The 12,590-nt window shown below is 38.1% G+C and overlaps 1 protein-coding gene across 1 annotated transcript; it reads left to right on the top strand.

Annotated features, from left to right (window-relative positions):
- The first annotated feature begins 8,269 nt into the window (after positions 1-8,269).
- LOC485640 (60S ribosomal protein L10-like) lies at positions 8,270-8,622 on the top strand. Its single transcript, XM_038570674.1, has one exon. The coding sequence runs from the start codon at positions 8,309-8,311 to the stop codon at positions 8,546-8,548; it is 240 nt and encodes a 79-aa protein (XP_038426602.1). The 5' UTR covers positions 8,270-8,308; the 3' UTR covers positions 8,549-8,622.
- The last annotated feature ends 3,968 nt before the right edge of the window (positions 8,623-12,590 follow it).

Genomic DNA, 12,590 nt, shown 5'->3' with positions numbered 1-12,590 from the left:
GATAAGAAATTCAGTTTCTCATTTTATCCCTTAGGTCAACCCTTTAGTGGAAAGATGCCAAGAAATGTCAGTCTGTGTAAAATTATGGCTCTCAATGGATGGCTATTATAAGAAGTGAGAATAAATGGTAACAATTGTTGATAACTGCTAATCTGCTAATAACTAGTAGCAGTGAGCACACTAGACAAAATGTACCTTCCGAGGTTTGGATTATGGCAGTTAGACCTGATCATGGTTACTCCCCAAAGAAACATGTAGAGTTCTTGCATGATGGAAAAGTGAATATTATAGGAAATTCAATAATTAATCAACAGACATATACAGTTATTATTAGAGGTTCACAAGAGGAATTCATAAATAGTATTGAGGTAAGCAGCCTAGTAAAAAGAACAAAGAAGCATGATGGCTCTGTCAACTTATCCATTTGTTCTGCATTCTTTCCGCTTTTATCCTATAAGACAGAATTTTTATTCTGGCTCATAGTTGGAAGGCCCTCTGATAAATGGTTCTGATGACATTCTCCATTTCCTTTATAGTTTTCTTTTCTAGTTTTGATCATTTTAAATAGAGTAGAAATTGTTGATTGTCTCCATATTTGCTGTGAAGGACATATATAACTTTGATGCATGGATCTGCTCTATGGGAGGATATGAATTATTAAGTGCCATGTTTGCCATCAAGCCATAGGGACACTGCAGTGCAGAGTTGGCTCTCAGGACTGGCTTCCTGGGGCTGCATGAATGATGTTTCAAGGATGAAGGAGAGGAAGATTGGGATCACTATATATAACACTATATAGTCCAACTCAACTATAATCCCTGATGCTCACCATCATTCCCATTATTCAAAGAATATTATTAATAAACATTCAACTTAAGGAAATTTAATATAAAAACAGAATTGAACAAAGTAGGTAGGAAAATGGGAAAATAGGACTTATATCTCTAATTAACTGTCAGACATTTACTGTTTCCTTGAAACAGAATAGACTACATACCTAGGCTTCAGAATTAAGACTTTGTTTCTTTCTTTCCTTTATTCCTGTGCATCTACCTAGATCATTTTATAGGTTATCCTTGTTAATTCCTCATATTCTTTTTTTGCATATAGCATTTTAGAATGCCTAATCAGAATGTGTAGTGGTCCCTTGGCATGTAAAAATGAAGCGTATTGGAATCATTAAAAAGGATTACTGACCTTGGTTCTAACAAGTATAAGATGGTCAGAAATTACTGAAGTTGCATCATATTTTGTGTGTCATAGAAGTTATATGGTTTCAGAATACAGACATCAGATGTTCTCTCCTTCCTCACCCTACCCTCAACTTCTGCCACCATACCGGTGGAAAAAAGTATATGTGATCTATATAAACTGGATGCAAATGTTTTCCTCTGAGATGAATATTGCATCAATCTTTCTCCTAATGAATCCCTTGGTTTCAACGGGTAATATTTCTATCTTGATACTATTCACTGGCATTTTGACAATGATGAGAGCAGGTCTCTGATCTGGGAAGACGGTGTTACAATTCTGAAGATGCTATCACCCTTTACCACCCTGGGGTGACAGAGAATCTCTACTTTATTATTAACTACTTCTCACAGTAGGTGGAGCTGCTAAAGTGATTGATAAACTTGGTGCATTCATTGGGCCACATTTTACCCAATGGGCCAAGGAGGGTAGGAGAGAGGAAAGCTTCATTTTATCTCTACAAATGTAACTTTAACACTCCAGCAGTGCATTCTATAGCACACCCACAAGCCATGGGCAGGGGGCCTGTTTATTGCGTATTTACTCAGTCATTAAGAAACGCATGTTGTCCTAGTATTTATCACCCCATTGGCAGAATTAGGAAAAGGAAGAGGTGTGACTGGCAAGAGTAATAAACTAAAATCCTAGTGGCAAAGTGGAGAAGGGTTTGTTCCATTTAGAGTGTGATGAATCCTTGTTTCCTTGAAGTGTGATGGCAATAATGCTTTGTCAACTCTCGTGATGCCAGCAGGCATTCTGAGTTCTAAGTTTCCTACAATTCAAGAAGCCAGATGAATTTCTGTCTTTACAATGATACCCCATAACTACTGGCTTGGTTCTATTTCTGGTAACGCAGACACTCGAAGATGGAAACATGAATTGAATCAGGCTTATGTTCTAGATACATTTGCAGTCTATTAGGGAAGAGAAGACAAGAACCTATAAAATAAGTAGAACACAAGACAGGATTCATTAGTTGTCAGATGAGTAGTAATGAAAAAAGTATTGTAATAGTTCAAAGAGATGGGTGGGCTTTCTGCAGACTAGGGGTGGGGAGAGGACTGATTCACAGAGGCGGGGCAGCAATTAATCGAACTGGAAATGGCACTTCACACTGTGGGTGGGAGCATAAATTGGTATAGCCATTTAGACAAGTAATTTGGCAAAACCTATTAAATTATATATGAGCACAATTTTCCAACCAGCAAAAACTCTTCTTGGATGCTACCCTGGCAAATACTCACATGCACACGAGAAGGCAAAGTCTGAAGATATTAGTTGCAGCAGTGGATTTAACAGTGCAAGCTAGAACAACCTAAGGGAATAAGCTGACATGTAGCCATGCTACAGAATCTTATGCGGGTATGAAAAATAATCAGGTCACTCGGAAAAAAAAAGGAAAAATACCCACAACAAAATGTTAAATAAACAAAGCCATGTAAATATGACACCAGTTGTGATACCACATAAGCCAATATGCATACACATGAAAATACATACGAAAAACAGGAGAAGATACAACATTGCTGGCAGTGGATCCTTTCAGGCAGACACTTAGGACTGGGTATATGTTTGAACAGGATATCAACCTTAGCTATATGTGTACTTAAATTACTCATATAATTAGATGTTTATAAATGTTTTATTTTTTTTAAAGATTTTATTTAATTATTTGAGAGAGAGAGAGAGAGAGCACAAAGTGGGAGAAACAGACTTCCTGCTGAGGAGGGAGCCTCATGTGGGGCTCATTTCTAGGAGCCCAGGCTCACAACCTGAGCCAAAGGGAGACGCTTAACATACTGAACCACCCAGGTGCCCCTAAAATGTTGTTTTAATGAAGAATTCAAATAGGCAGAAGGAGAAGTTGAGGTGAGCTTCTCAAAAGCAGGAAGCAGCAAGAAACCTGAGAAAATATGCAAATTTGTACCCAACCCCCAAACTGGTCCTTAACTCCTTGTTGCCCACCTTTCCTTCCTGTCTGGCTCCTCTCAAGTTTTGCTACTTAAAATGCAAATGTGATTGCCTTACTCTCTGCTTAAAAGGATTAAATCTGAACTCCTTAACATGCCATCCAAGGGCTTCCAGAATCTGACCTCTTCATATTTCTCTCCAATCTTTTTCCTGCATCTTCAATTTCAGCGAAACCAAATCGCTCTCCGTCTTGTGCCTGCACCACACTACAGCTCCATCAGTCTCTCCACACCACTGGAAAAGTCCTCTCAGCCCTGGCCACCTAGAAAAATCCTCAGTACTATCCAGTCCTGTGTAATTGTCCTGAGAGTGCCACCTCTCTCTGTGAATTTCCATCTCCTTCCTTTTTGCCTGCATCACAGGCTGTGCGTTCCTTTCCCACCTGCATCACTCACTTGGACTTGTTTTTCTATGCCTAAACTTTAATAAGCTTTGATAGTTTAAATTTTTTATGGGGAAGGACTACATTTGGCAGAAATGGCCCCACCATGCCTCAGTGTTCCTTCTCTGGTGGTTGGTTGCATTCTTGATGTTTCAGGTAAATAAGGAGATAAGGATTTGCAAGGAATTAATCTTGCCATAGGCTGAATGGACTATAGATAACTGTTAAAGGTCACTAATGTAGTTGTCTTTTTTTATATATAGACAAAGCCTGAAGTGGGCAAGCTCCTCTAGGAAACATTTTCTAATCCTACTTCTGACCAAGTGTGATGTTTCCTCCCCCTCAGCCCCATTCCCATTCTCTCCACTGAATTGTCGAAGTACTTTCACAATGTTGAAGTTAAGAGGTGGACTCTGGAGGCAGAGGGAGCTGTGTTCAAATCTCTGTCTCTGCTGTTGCAGTACTGTGTGACCTGGGGAAAACTCTTCATCTCTCTGAATCTCATTTTTGTCTTCTGCAAATTTGGTATAATAACTAGCTCATGAGGTTTATTTTCAAGACTAAATAAATAGATGTTAAAGGCACACAGTTAAGCATATAGCTGTTTACTGGTGGTTGTTTTTGATGGTTACTTTTTATGTATTCATTATTAATATTTATTAGTGCTATCTTTTACAGTATTTATCAAAATCTATAATATTCTTGCTTATTTGTTTTCTCTCCCCAGGAAAACATAAGAACTTTCATTCTTGTGTATTTTTTTATCATCATATCCCCAGTGTCCAACACAGAGTAGGACTAATATTGGTAAAATATGTTTTTGCTACTGCTGTGATTCTATTGTTCTGCTTTATCTTATTGCAATTCTGGACCATGAGGCCAACATTATTCATATATGCAGGCTGAGAACCTAGCACAGTGTTTGGAAGAGTGCAGGAGCTCAGCATCTATTATTAAATGAGTGAACAAAGAAACTAAACCTGCATTTGTCCCAATTATCCTTCTAAATAGAAACTTTCTTGATGACAGGGACTGTGGCTTATTTTTGTATCCATGGAACCTAATAGGTGTCCAGTAAACATTTGCTGAATTTATTCAGTTAAAATTGAGAGGAGGGATTTGTGACTTAATTACAGAATTGCAATGAGCTGAGTTCATTTCTGCTAGTCCTTCTATTTTCTATCTGACTTGGTTTATTTCTAGTCTCTATTGTGGAACCTGGCATGAGAATCTATCAACAGGAAGACAAGAGGGATTAACTGAATAAATACTGAATTATTGTTCCCAATCAGACCCAACAACAGCCCTTCCTAATTCCTACTCAGCCCCCGTAAGTGCATCATGACAGGTGGAAGAAGTAAATCATATTCTATCCCTGCTTTCTCACCCATCGTCAGTCTGTTTATGCTAGTGAAAATGAGTATCAAGGACAGACTGGAAGGGGAAAATCACTCACATAAGGATAATAGGCAGCCTGAGAGAGTGCCTGGAAGGAGGGATTGGCTTTAATTGGGAGTGGCAGGGCTGGAATGGGCTGATTATATAAACATATGAGTCATGGGCCCTTTTAAACACCAGCTAGTTTAGCTGCCCTCTCTCTTCCAAAAGACTACTTTCTGATTGACCATGCAGGCTGGAAAAGAAGGGATAAGTCTGACATTGAAGGGAGCTGACTGCTCCTCTCAGCATCTAGGACTATACCTCAGATTGCTTTATCCTTGACATGGCCCTGTTGCCACCATTAATGATTAAGACTGGCCAAGGTCCTCTCACCAGGACAGCACCCAAGAGTAACCAATTACATCCACCAGAGTGATCAAGCAGTCTGCAAAAATGAATTGCGTGGATTTCCCAGTTAGTGTTTTACTTGCAATAACTGATGGACTCTCATCCTCACTCCTTTGAGGATGCCTTTGGCCAGGCACCCTGGTACAGTGCAATTTGAACAACACAAAAACTTGACCTGTGATCTCAACTCTACTAGGCTTTAAGATCACTACAAAGCTGTGTAACTTTGAAAAAGTCTCTAAACCTCTCTGGATCTTAATTGTAAATATAACATCATACCTTTCCAAAGATGCCCAGCTTGGCTTCGCCTCTTGATGTCTCTTGTGGCTCTCAGATTGTCAGATCATAAAACTGTTCCAGATAGTCCCAGTCTTGAGTATTTGGGTGAGGGTTAAATAGGGACATTTTGGTGGTATTCTTATAGTTGAACCCCATTCTCTTTTCAAATCCCTCCCCCCAGCCTTGGTTATATATATGGGTGCAAACGAACATCATGTCTGAGCCATGTGCAGGATGATAAAAACTAGGAAGTACTGGACCATCGAACAAACTATTTTACAAGGGTTCTCTCAGATGGATAACAGAGAACTTAAAGGTGCTTGAATGACAAGTACAGAAATATTTGTAGCAGCACAATCTGCAGTATGCTGGAAACAAGCCCAATGCCCATTGATGTAAGAATGAAAAGAGAAATTGTGGTATATTCATACATTGTGGTGATATAAAGGAATGAACTCTGGATATATGCAACAGTATGGATCAGTCTAATAAACATTAGTCCATGTGAAAGAAACCAGATACAAAAGTGTATATATTTACTCTTTGACTGTAAAGAACAGAGAAAACTAATTAATAATGATAGAAGTGAGGCTAATGACCACCTGGGTTGGGGGTTGGGGTTGCAGACATTGACTTGGATAATGGCTTAGGCCTCAGGTTGTGGAAATGGCTCTGTAGCTTGGTGACCACTTGAGTGTTTACATGTGGAAAAAGTCATCAAGCTAAATACTTAAGATTACTGCAATAAATTATGTTGTATCCCAATAAAAATATGTGTATGTATTTATACATACTCAATTAATCAGTGATTCGGACTATATATATATGTAGATATAAATATCTGCACACTTATATACCTATACATATCTATGTTTTCTTTTTCCCACAAAAGAAAATATGAAGGGGAATAAAAAGATTTCTTCAGAGAGCAGATAGCTACAAAAAAGGAACTGCCTTATAGTGTTGGTAGTGTTCTTATCAATAAGAAATGGCATTTGCATTTAGATCCCTAGAGGCTAGCTTATATTTACGGTTATTAGGAAATTATTTCTGAGGAAGGCCAACCCCTACTAAATAACAGATCAGTCTCTGGTGACCCTGAAGGTGAATATGAGTCAAATGAAATTTATTTTGACAGTATCAAATTGTATTGACATCTCAGAAATGGTCTCAGTGCCTCATTAGCACAAGAAAGATTATGGTAAATAATCAATCACCAAAGCTCATTCAGAACCATCTGAAAATATGGAATCCTTATGCTAAAAACACAATGACATTCAATAGCTAAAAGGCAGTGGATGCTTCTCTATCTTTTTTAAATGGTATGATTTATCTTTTGACTCATAAATTAAGACCTAAGATAAAATTATTATCAGCAATAATTATTCTCAAACTTTTTTAAATGTATGTAGATTTAGAACTTTCCCATCCTCTTCTACTTTCTAAAGAAGCATAGCTGGAAAGAAAATGAGAATGTTTTTTCTCGAGAGGAGTGCTATAGAAATGCTGAGAAAACAGTATAGTTTTCTCAGTATAGATCCTTTTTGCCATTGCTCAGATTAGTGTTCAACTCATTGCATGTCCAGAAAGAAAGAAAACACAATTGCATAAGGTTATGTTGCAAGGAAAGAAAACTGGTTTTAAAATAATTCTACACTATTCTTTGATAAGGAAAACAAAACAAAACAAAACAAAACCAACCCTCAGAGGGGATTAAATCTTACCCTTGTTTTATAAATGGAAAAGCCGAAGCCAGATAGGTAGTTACCTGCCTGCAGTCATGCTATTTCTGGGTTGCTGGAAGCATCCTTCTAGGACCAAGGGCATCAGCATCTCCAAGGAACTTGTTTAGAATGCAAATTCCCAATCGCCACCCCAGACCTGCTGAATCAGAAGCTCTAAGGATGGGCTCCAGCAATCTGTGCTTGAACAAACCCTCCAGTGATTCTGACACAGCTAAAATTTGAGAACTGCTACTAATATTAGAGGGGAAAATAAAAGTTTAAACAGCTGGAATCAACTTCTCCTTGCTGGAAGACATATTTTTCCATAATTTCTATTGATAAAGACAGGCATAGAGCTGACTGGGACACCAAAAGTTATTCTTGACCACTGCTCAGACAAGTCAGAAAATTCCCGTTATTAGTATTACACTGAAGTGGCCTTTGAGGGAAGCAGGGTTCTATATGCTAATGACAATACAAACGTAGGCAAAAAGTAAAATAAGTCAATTTAGTTTGCTAAAAATCTTTTTAGATTTGAGAAATGTACCTTTGTGTTTTTAAATTGGGTTACTCAGTATTTATCAGTATAACTTTCTTTTAAAAAAAATCAGTATTTCTTATGCAATATAGGTAGCCTTCTCTGGTGAACTAAAACACTTAAGCCCAAAACAATTCATTCTTCATTTGTTTTGCTTTAAAGTGTGGTATTTGGAAGCCTGCAGGCCAAAATCCTTGTCTTTCCCTAGGGTCTCTCAGAGTTCATGGACAGGGGCCAAGCAGGGGGCCAGAATGAGTAGAAGAAAGCCGCAAAGTTGTCGATAATCAAGAGCCACAGGACTCTTGACAAGCCCCAGGGCACAGTAGCCAGGGTCCACAGGGCACAGTAGCCAAGGTCCACATTGGCCAAGTCATCATGTCCATCCGTACCAAGCTGCAGAACAAGGAACATGTGATTGAGGCCCTACGCAGGGCCAAGTTCAAGTTCCCTGGCTGCCAGAAGATCCACATCTCCAACAAGTGGGGCTTTACTAAGTTTAATGCGGACGAATTTGAAGATATGGTGGCTGAAAAGCAGCTCATCCCAGATGGCTGTGGGGTCAAATACATCCCTAATAGTGGCCCCTTGGACAAATGGAGGGCTCTCCACTCATGAGAACCTTGCACCACCCAAACCCTATTCATGCCCACCAATAAATCCTGCTTCCTGTCAAAAAAAAAAAAAAAAAAAAGGAGGAGGCAGGTCCTTCTTACCTCTGGCCACTTATTGCTGCATTGGAATACAGACTCAGGAGTTGCCAAATCTTCCAGTTTTTCATAAAAACCAGAAATCTAAATTTTTTTTTTTGGGGGGGGGAGATAATTAGCTTTTCCATATTAGCAATAAATTAATATTTTTATTTAAATTTTTTAGATTCATATTTTTAAAAACCACGCAAGCTAACTACAAGCTATGTTCTCTACCTCTGTCATATGATGCATGGCATACTGTGAGTGATTAATGGCCAGACTTGCCCAAGGAGCCCCATCTACCTGGGATTAAGGCAGGCAGTTGTTACCTTTGAGAGTGTGGCCTTGGTTTACTATAGCTTTCCACAGTGGCTCTATGGTATGACTATATATGGGTTTCAGTATGGGTCAGAGAGCATTTTCCTCCATGACCCCTTCTCTATAGAGCCAACTCCACTTTTTTCAGAGTTCCTTCTTTCCAAACTTTCCAAATCAGTCTTAGGCCAATCTGATTATTACTCTGATACCATTTCTAATGTCACTGTTACAAACACTTAAGGTTGCTGAGAGCTGACAAGCACATTAGAGGTACTCTGGGCCAGGTGCCTTACTTCTGGGTAAGCACAGAAGAGGGAAGATCCAATCAGTTGACTGTGGTCACTAACTAGCTTTGTAGCAGAAGTAGGTATGGAAACTCTGACCCCTGAGTCTAAGTCCTGGTTCTTTACAGCTGACAATACGATGTCATCGGCATTGAAGAAACTATTGAAACTTCCAAGTGAAGGATGGCTGGGCCCGGATTCTGAATACCTTTAGACCAACTGTGCATTTTTGATGCACAAAGTAATAGAACAAAAAACAACAACAAAAGCCCCACAAAAGCAAAAACAATAGTAACAATCTTCACCCCACTGAGATGACAGGAAGATGTATAGTTAGGAAGATAATGCTAACCAAAAATAAAATGCATTATTTAAATTACCATCAATTTCCAGCTTACTTATTGTCTTCTATGCTGCAATTTTGTTCACTAAAACATGGATGAAATGCCACATATTGATGGATACTGAAATGTAGTACCACCATATCACAATCCTTTTTATGTGGGAATATTTGGGTCCATGTTTATTTCCTAATGGGCTCATTTATGGAGTTAGAGTAGTTGGTCTTACATACTGCATTTTCTAATAGTTATTTTATTATTTTTATTTTTAAAAATGGACTTTGAATCACAGTTTTATTTCCCAAAGGAGGTAAGTTACCATCTACTTCACATCTTTCAGATTTTTGACTGGAGGCTTATTCTTTAAGTGAAATGTTAGGAGAGTGCCAAATATATAAACAGAATCGAGGCAACAGTGAGGGAGCCTCTCCAGCAATGTCTTCCCCTAATGTTCTTTCTTAGGTAATTTTTGCTGCATACACCCCTATAGTCTCAGCAGGTTACACCAACAAGCATTTGTTCTCTCAAAATTTACGTAATGTAGCTTGGGCTTATTTGGGTGGCTGTCCAACCTGTCATCTGGTCTGGGCTCTGGAGTGTTGGTTGGGCTCAGGTTTATTCTCTTGTGTGTCTCCTGTGCATCTAAGATTAAAGGGGCAGGCAATACCAGTGAGAAGCTATTTTTATGAAAGATTATGAAGTTTTAGAGGGCAAACTCTAATCCCAGGCACATTTCAAGCCTCCAATCATGTCATGTCTGCTAATGCCTCATTAGTCAAAACAATTCACGATGCCAAACTCAGAATCAAGGTGGTAGGAACATCCTACTCATCATGGGACCACTGCAGAAGTGTGTATATATAATACTGTTCCAGGAAAATGGAGAATCTGGACTATGAATTCAATCAGCCGTGAAATCCTCCCCCATGGTGATCTCTGAACCAACCCCATGTAACAGATAAAACAACATCTAGCAGTTCAAAACCATGCATTGAGTCCAATCATCTCATTTTACAAATGTGCAAAACAGATTTAGAGACACTGGTAACTTCCTCAAGGCTACACAGCTGAGACATGGATCTAGAACCCAGGTGAACTGGTTCAAAATTCAGGGCTTTCTCCACCAGTGTTGTAGGTCTACCTTCAGAGAATGTCTCAAGTCACTTGAATTGAGTAGCAAATTTGTAAACACAAATTTAAATATACTGATCTACCTTTATTTTGCTGGTAAGTTTAGAAGTCTGTTAAATTAAGAGACAGGAAGGTGGCCTGAGCATAGTGTAGGTCGCGGGGCCATGTTCCTCCAAGATCTGGAATTTAGCGGCGATGTAACTTACACAGTGTTTGCTTCTTTAAGCATCGTTTTTTAAATTTGTCAAATAGGATAATAATGATGCCCTCAGAGGGTTGTTGTGAGAATTAAGCATCTGATGCTCAGTAATTGTGAGATCTTTTCCATTGATTTATCATTCAGTAGACAAGAGCTATGCCTTCCTTTTCTTGTGCATTGTTAGGAAACCGATAGCCTGGCTTTTAGGAGTGTACCTTTCTTACTAAGGACATAAATATTACAGAAAGAAGACTAACCAATTCTCCATAAAGCAAAGGCAAAAAGGCCAGTCTTCTTTGCCCAAATCTCCAGGTTTTTCTATTATGGAATTTCCTAAGATACAAAATTGAAATGACTGCTTTGAAGTCAAAATTCAAGGTAAAATCTGTGTTTAGTAATTACTGTAATAGACAGCAAAATTCGAAAGACTTAAATAATTTATTCTGCACTGGAATGCTGAAGGCCATTTGGTCAGCAGGGTGCCTATTTGACATGTAGCTGGTGTGCTTTCTCTTTTTTTCTTGATAGTCAGATGGCAAAATCAGAACCTCTGTGAGATGTTTGTCTTGAATGTTTTATTACCTTGCCTTGCTCTTTTATCTTGAAACTAGTACTTGTCCTGCCATAAAAATGTATTTACTCATTAGTCTGTCAAAATCTCTATAAACATTACATTACCTTTGAGGGATAAATGCCTAATTTGGGGAAAGAGAAAAAATATTTTTAAAAAATTTTCCCCATGGTTTCTTCCTGCAAAAATTTTTGATAAATATTGTTATATTTTTAGAGCATATTAACACCAACTAGGTATAGTGACCTGAATTATCTGGTGATTGAAATATTTTGTGAAAATCACTCTATTGACTGAAATAGAAGTCATGATAGAAATTCCTATAAATACATTTCCCCAAAATACAAATATATGTCTCAATATTTTGCAAATAATCACTCATCCTGGCTGTTTTTAGTATCTGCTACCAGGAGTTATGTTGTTCAAATAAAGTTCCTCTTCTACCTGGAAATGTCTGGAGATCTTTTGCCTTTTCCTTGAGCTCAAAAATAAAACTTCACACAATGTTGGATGGAAGTTTAACCAGAGAGTTGTTAGATTGAATCTAGATAATATTTATAACTATCCATTCACTCTCTCCCATAGTTTGTGTTATATTGAAAGTAGAGATCTGTAAAGAAATTTGAGGAAAGGGGAAGGTTGAATTAATTTTCAATATTGATACTTTCTCCCTCACCATATTCATATACCCTCTGCTTTTCCATTCACTTGTTTGCTGCCTTTCACTGCCCCATGGAACACATTTACTGGAATATCCTCTTGATGGTCTATGATTATGAATAACAAAGGGGTTTCTGCCTTCCAAGCTTACTTTTTAAATTAAAATTTCATCAAAGTATAGCCTACATATAGAAAATTGCACACTTCATGAGTGTAAATAGCTTAATGAATTTTCACACAGACAAGCAACCATCACGCAGATCAGGGAACAGAAAATGAAGAATAGCCCAAAGCCATCTTCATGCTTCTTTGTGTTACTAATTCCCAAAATATAACCACCATCCCGACTCCTAATTCTATAGACCGATTTTGCTTCTGAACTTTTTAAAAAAAAATATTTTTATTTTTTTGTTAACAATAAAAAAGTCCTAATTTCTCTCAGTAAAGGAAGATTATTGTTTATT

The sequence above is a fragment of the Canis lupus genome, chromosome 23 (assembly GCF_011100685.1).
Source record: "Canis lupus familiaris isolate Mischka breed German Shepherd chromosome 23, alternate assembly UU_Cfam_GSD_1.0, whole genome shotgun sequence".
Taxonomy (NCBI): Eukaryota; Metazoa; Chordata; class Mammalia; order Carnivora; family Canidae; genus Canis; species Canis lupus.
Note: the sequence above shows the minus strand (reverse complement) of the source record. Positions and strands in the feature narration are given on the sequence as shown.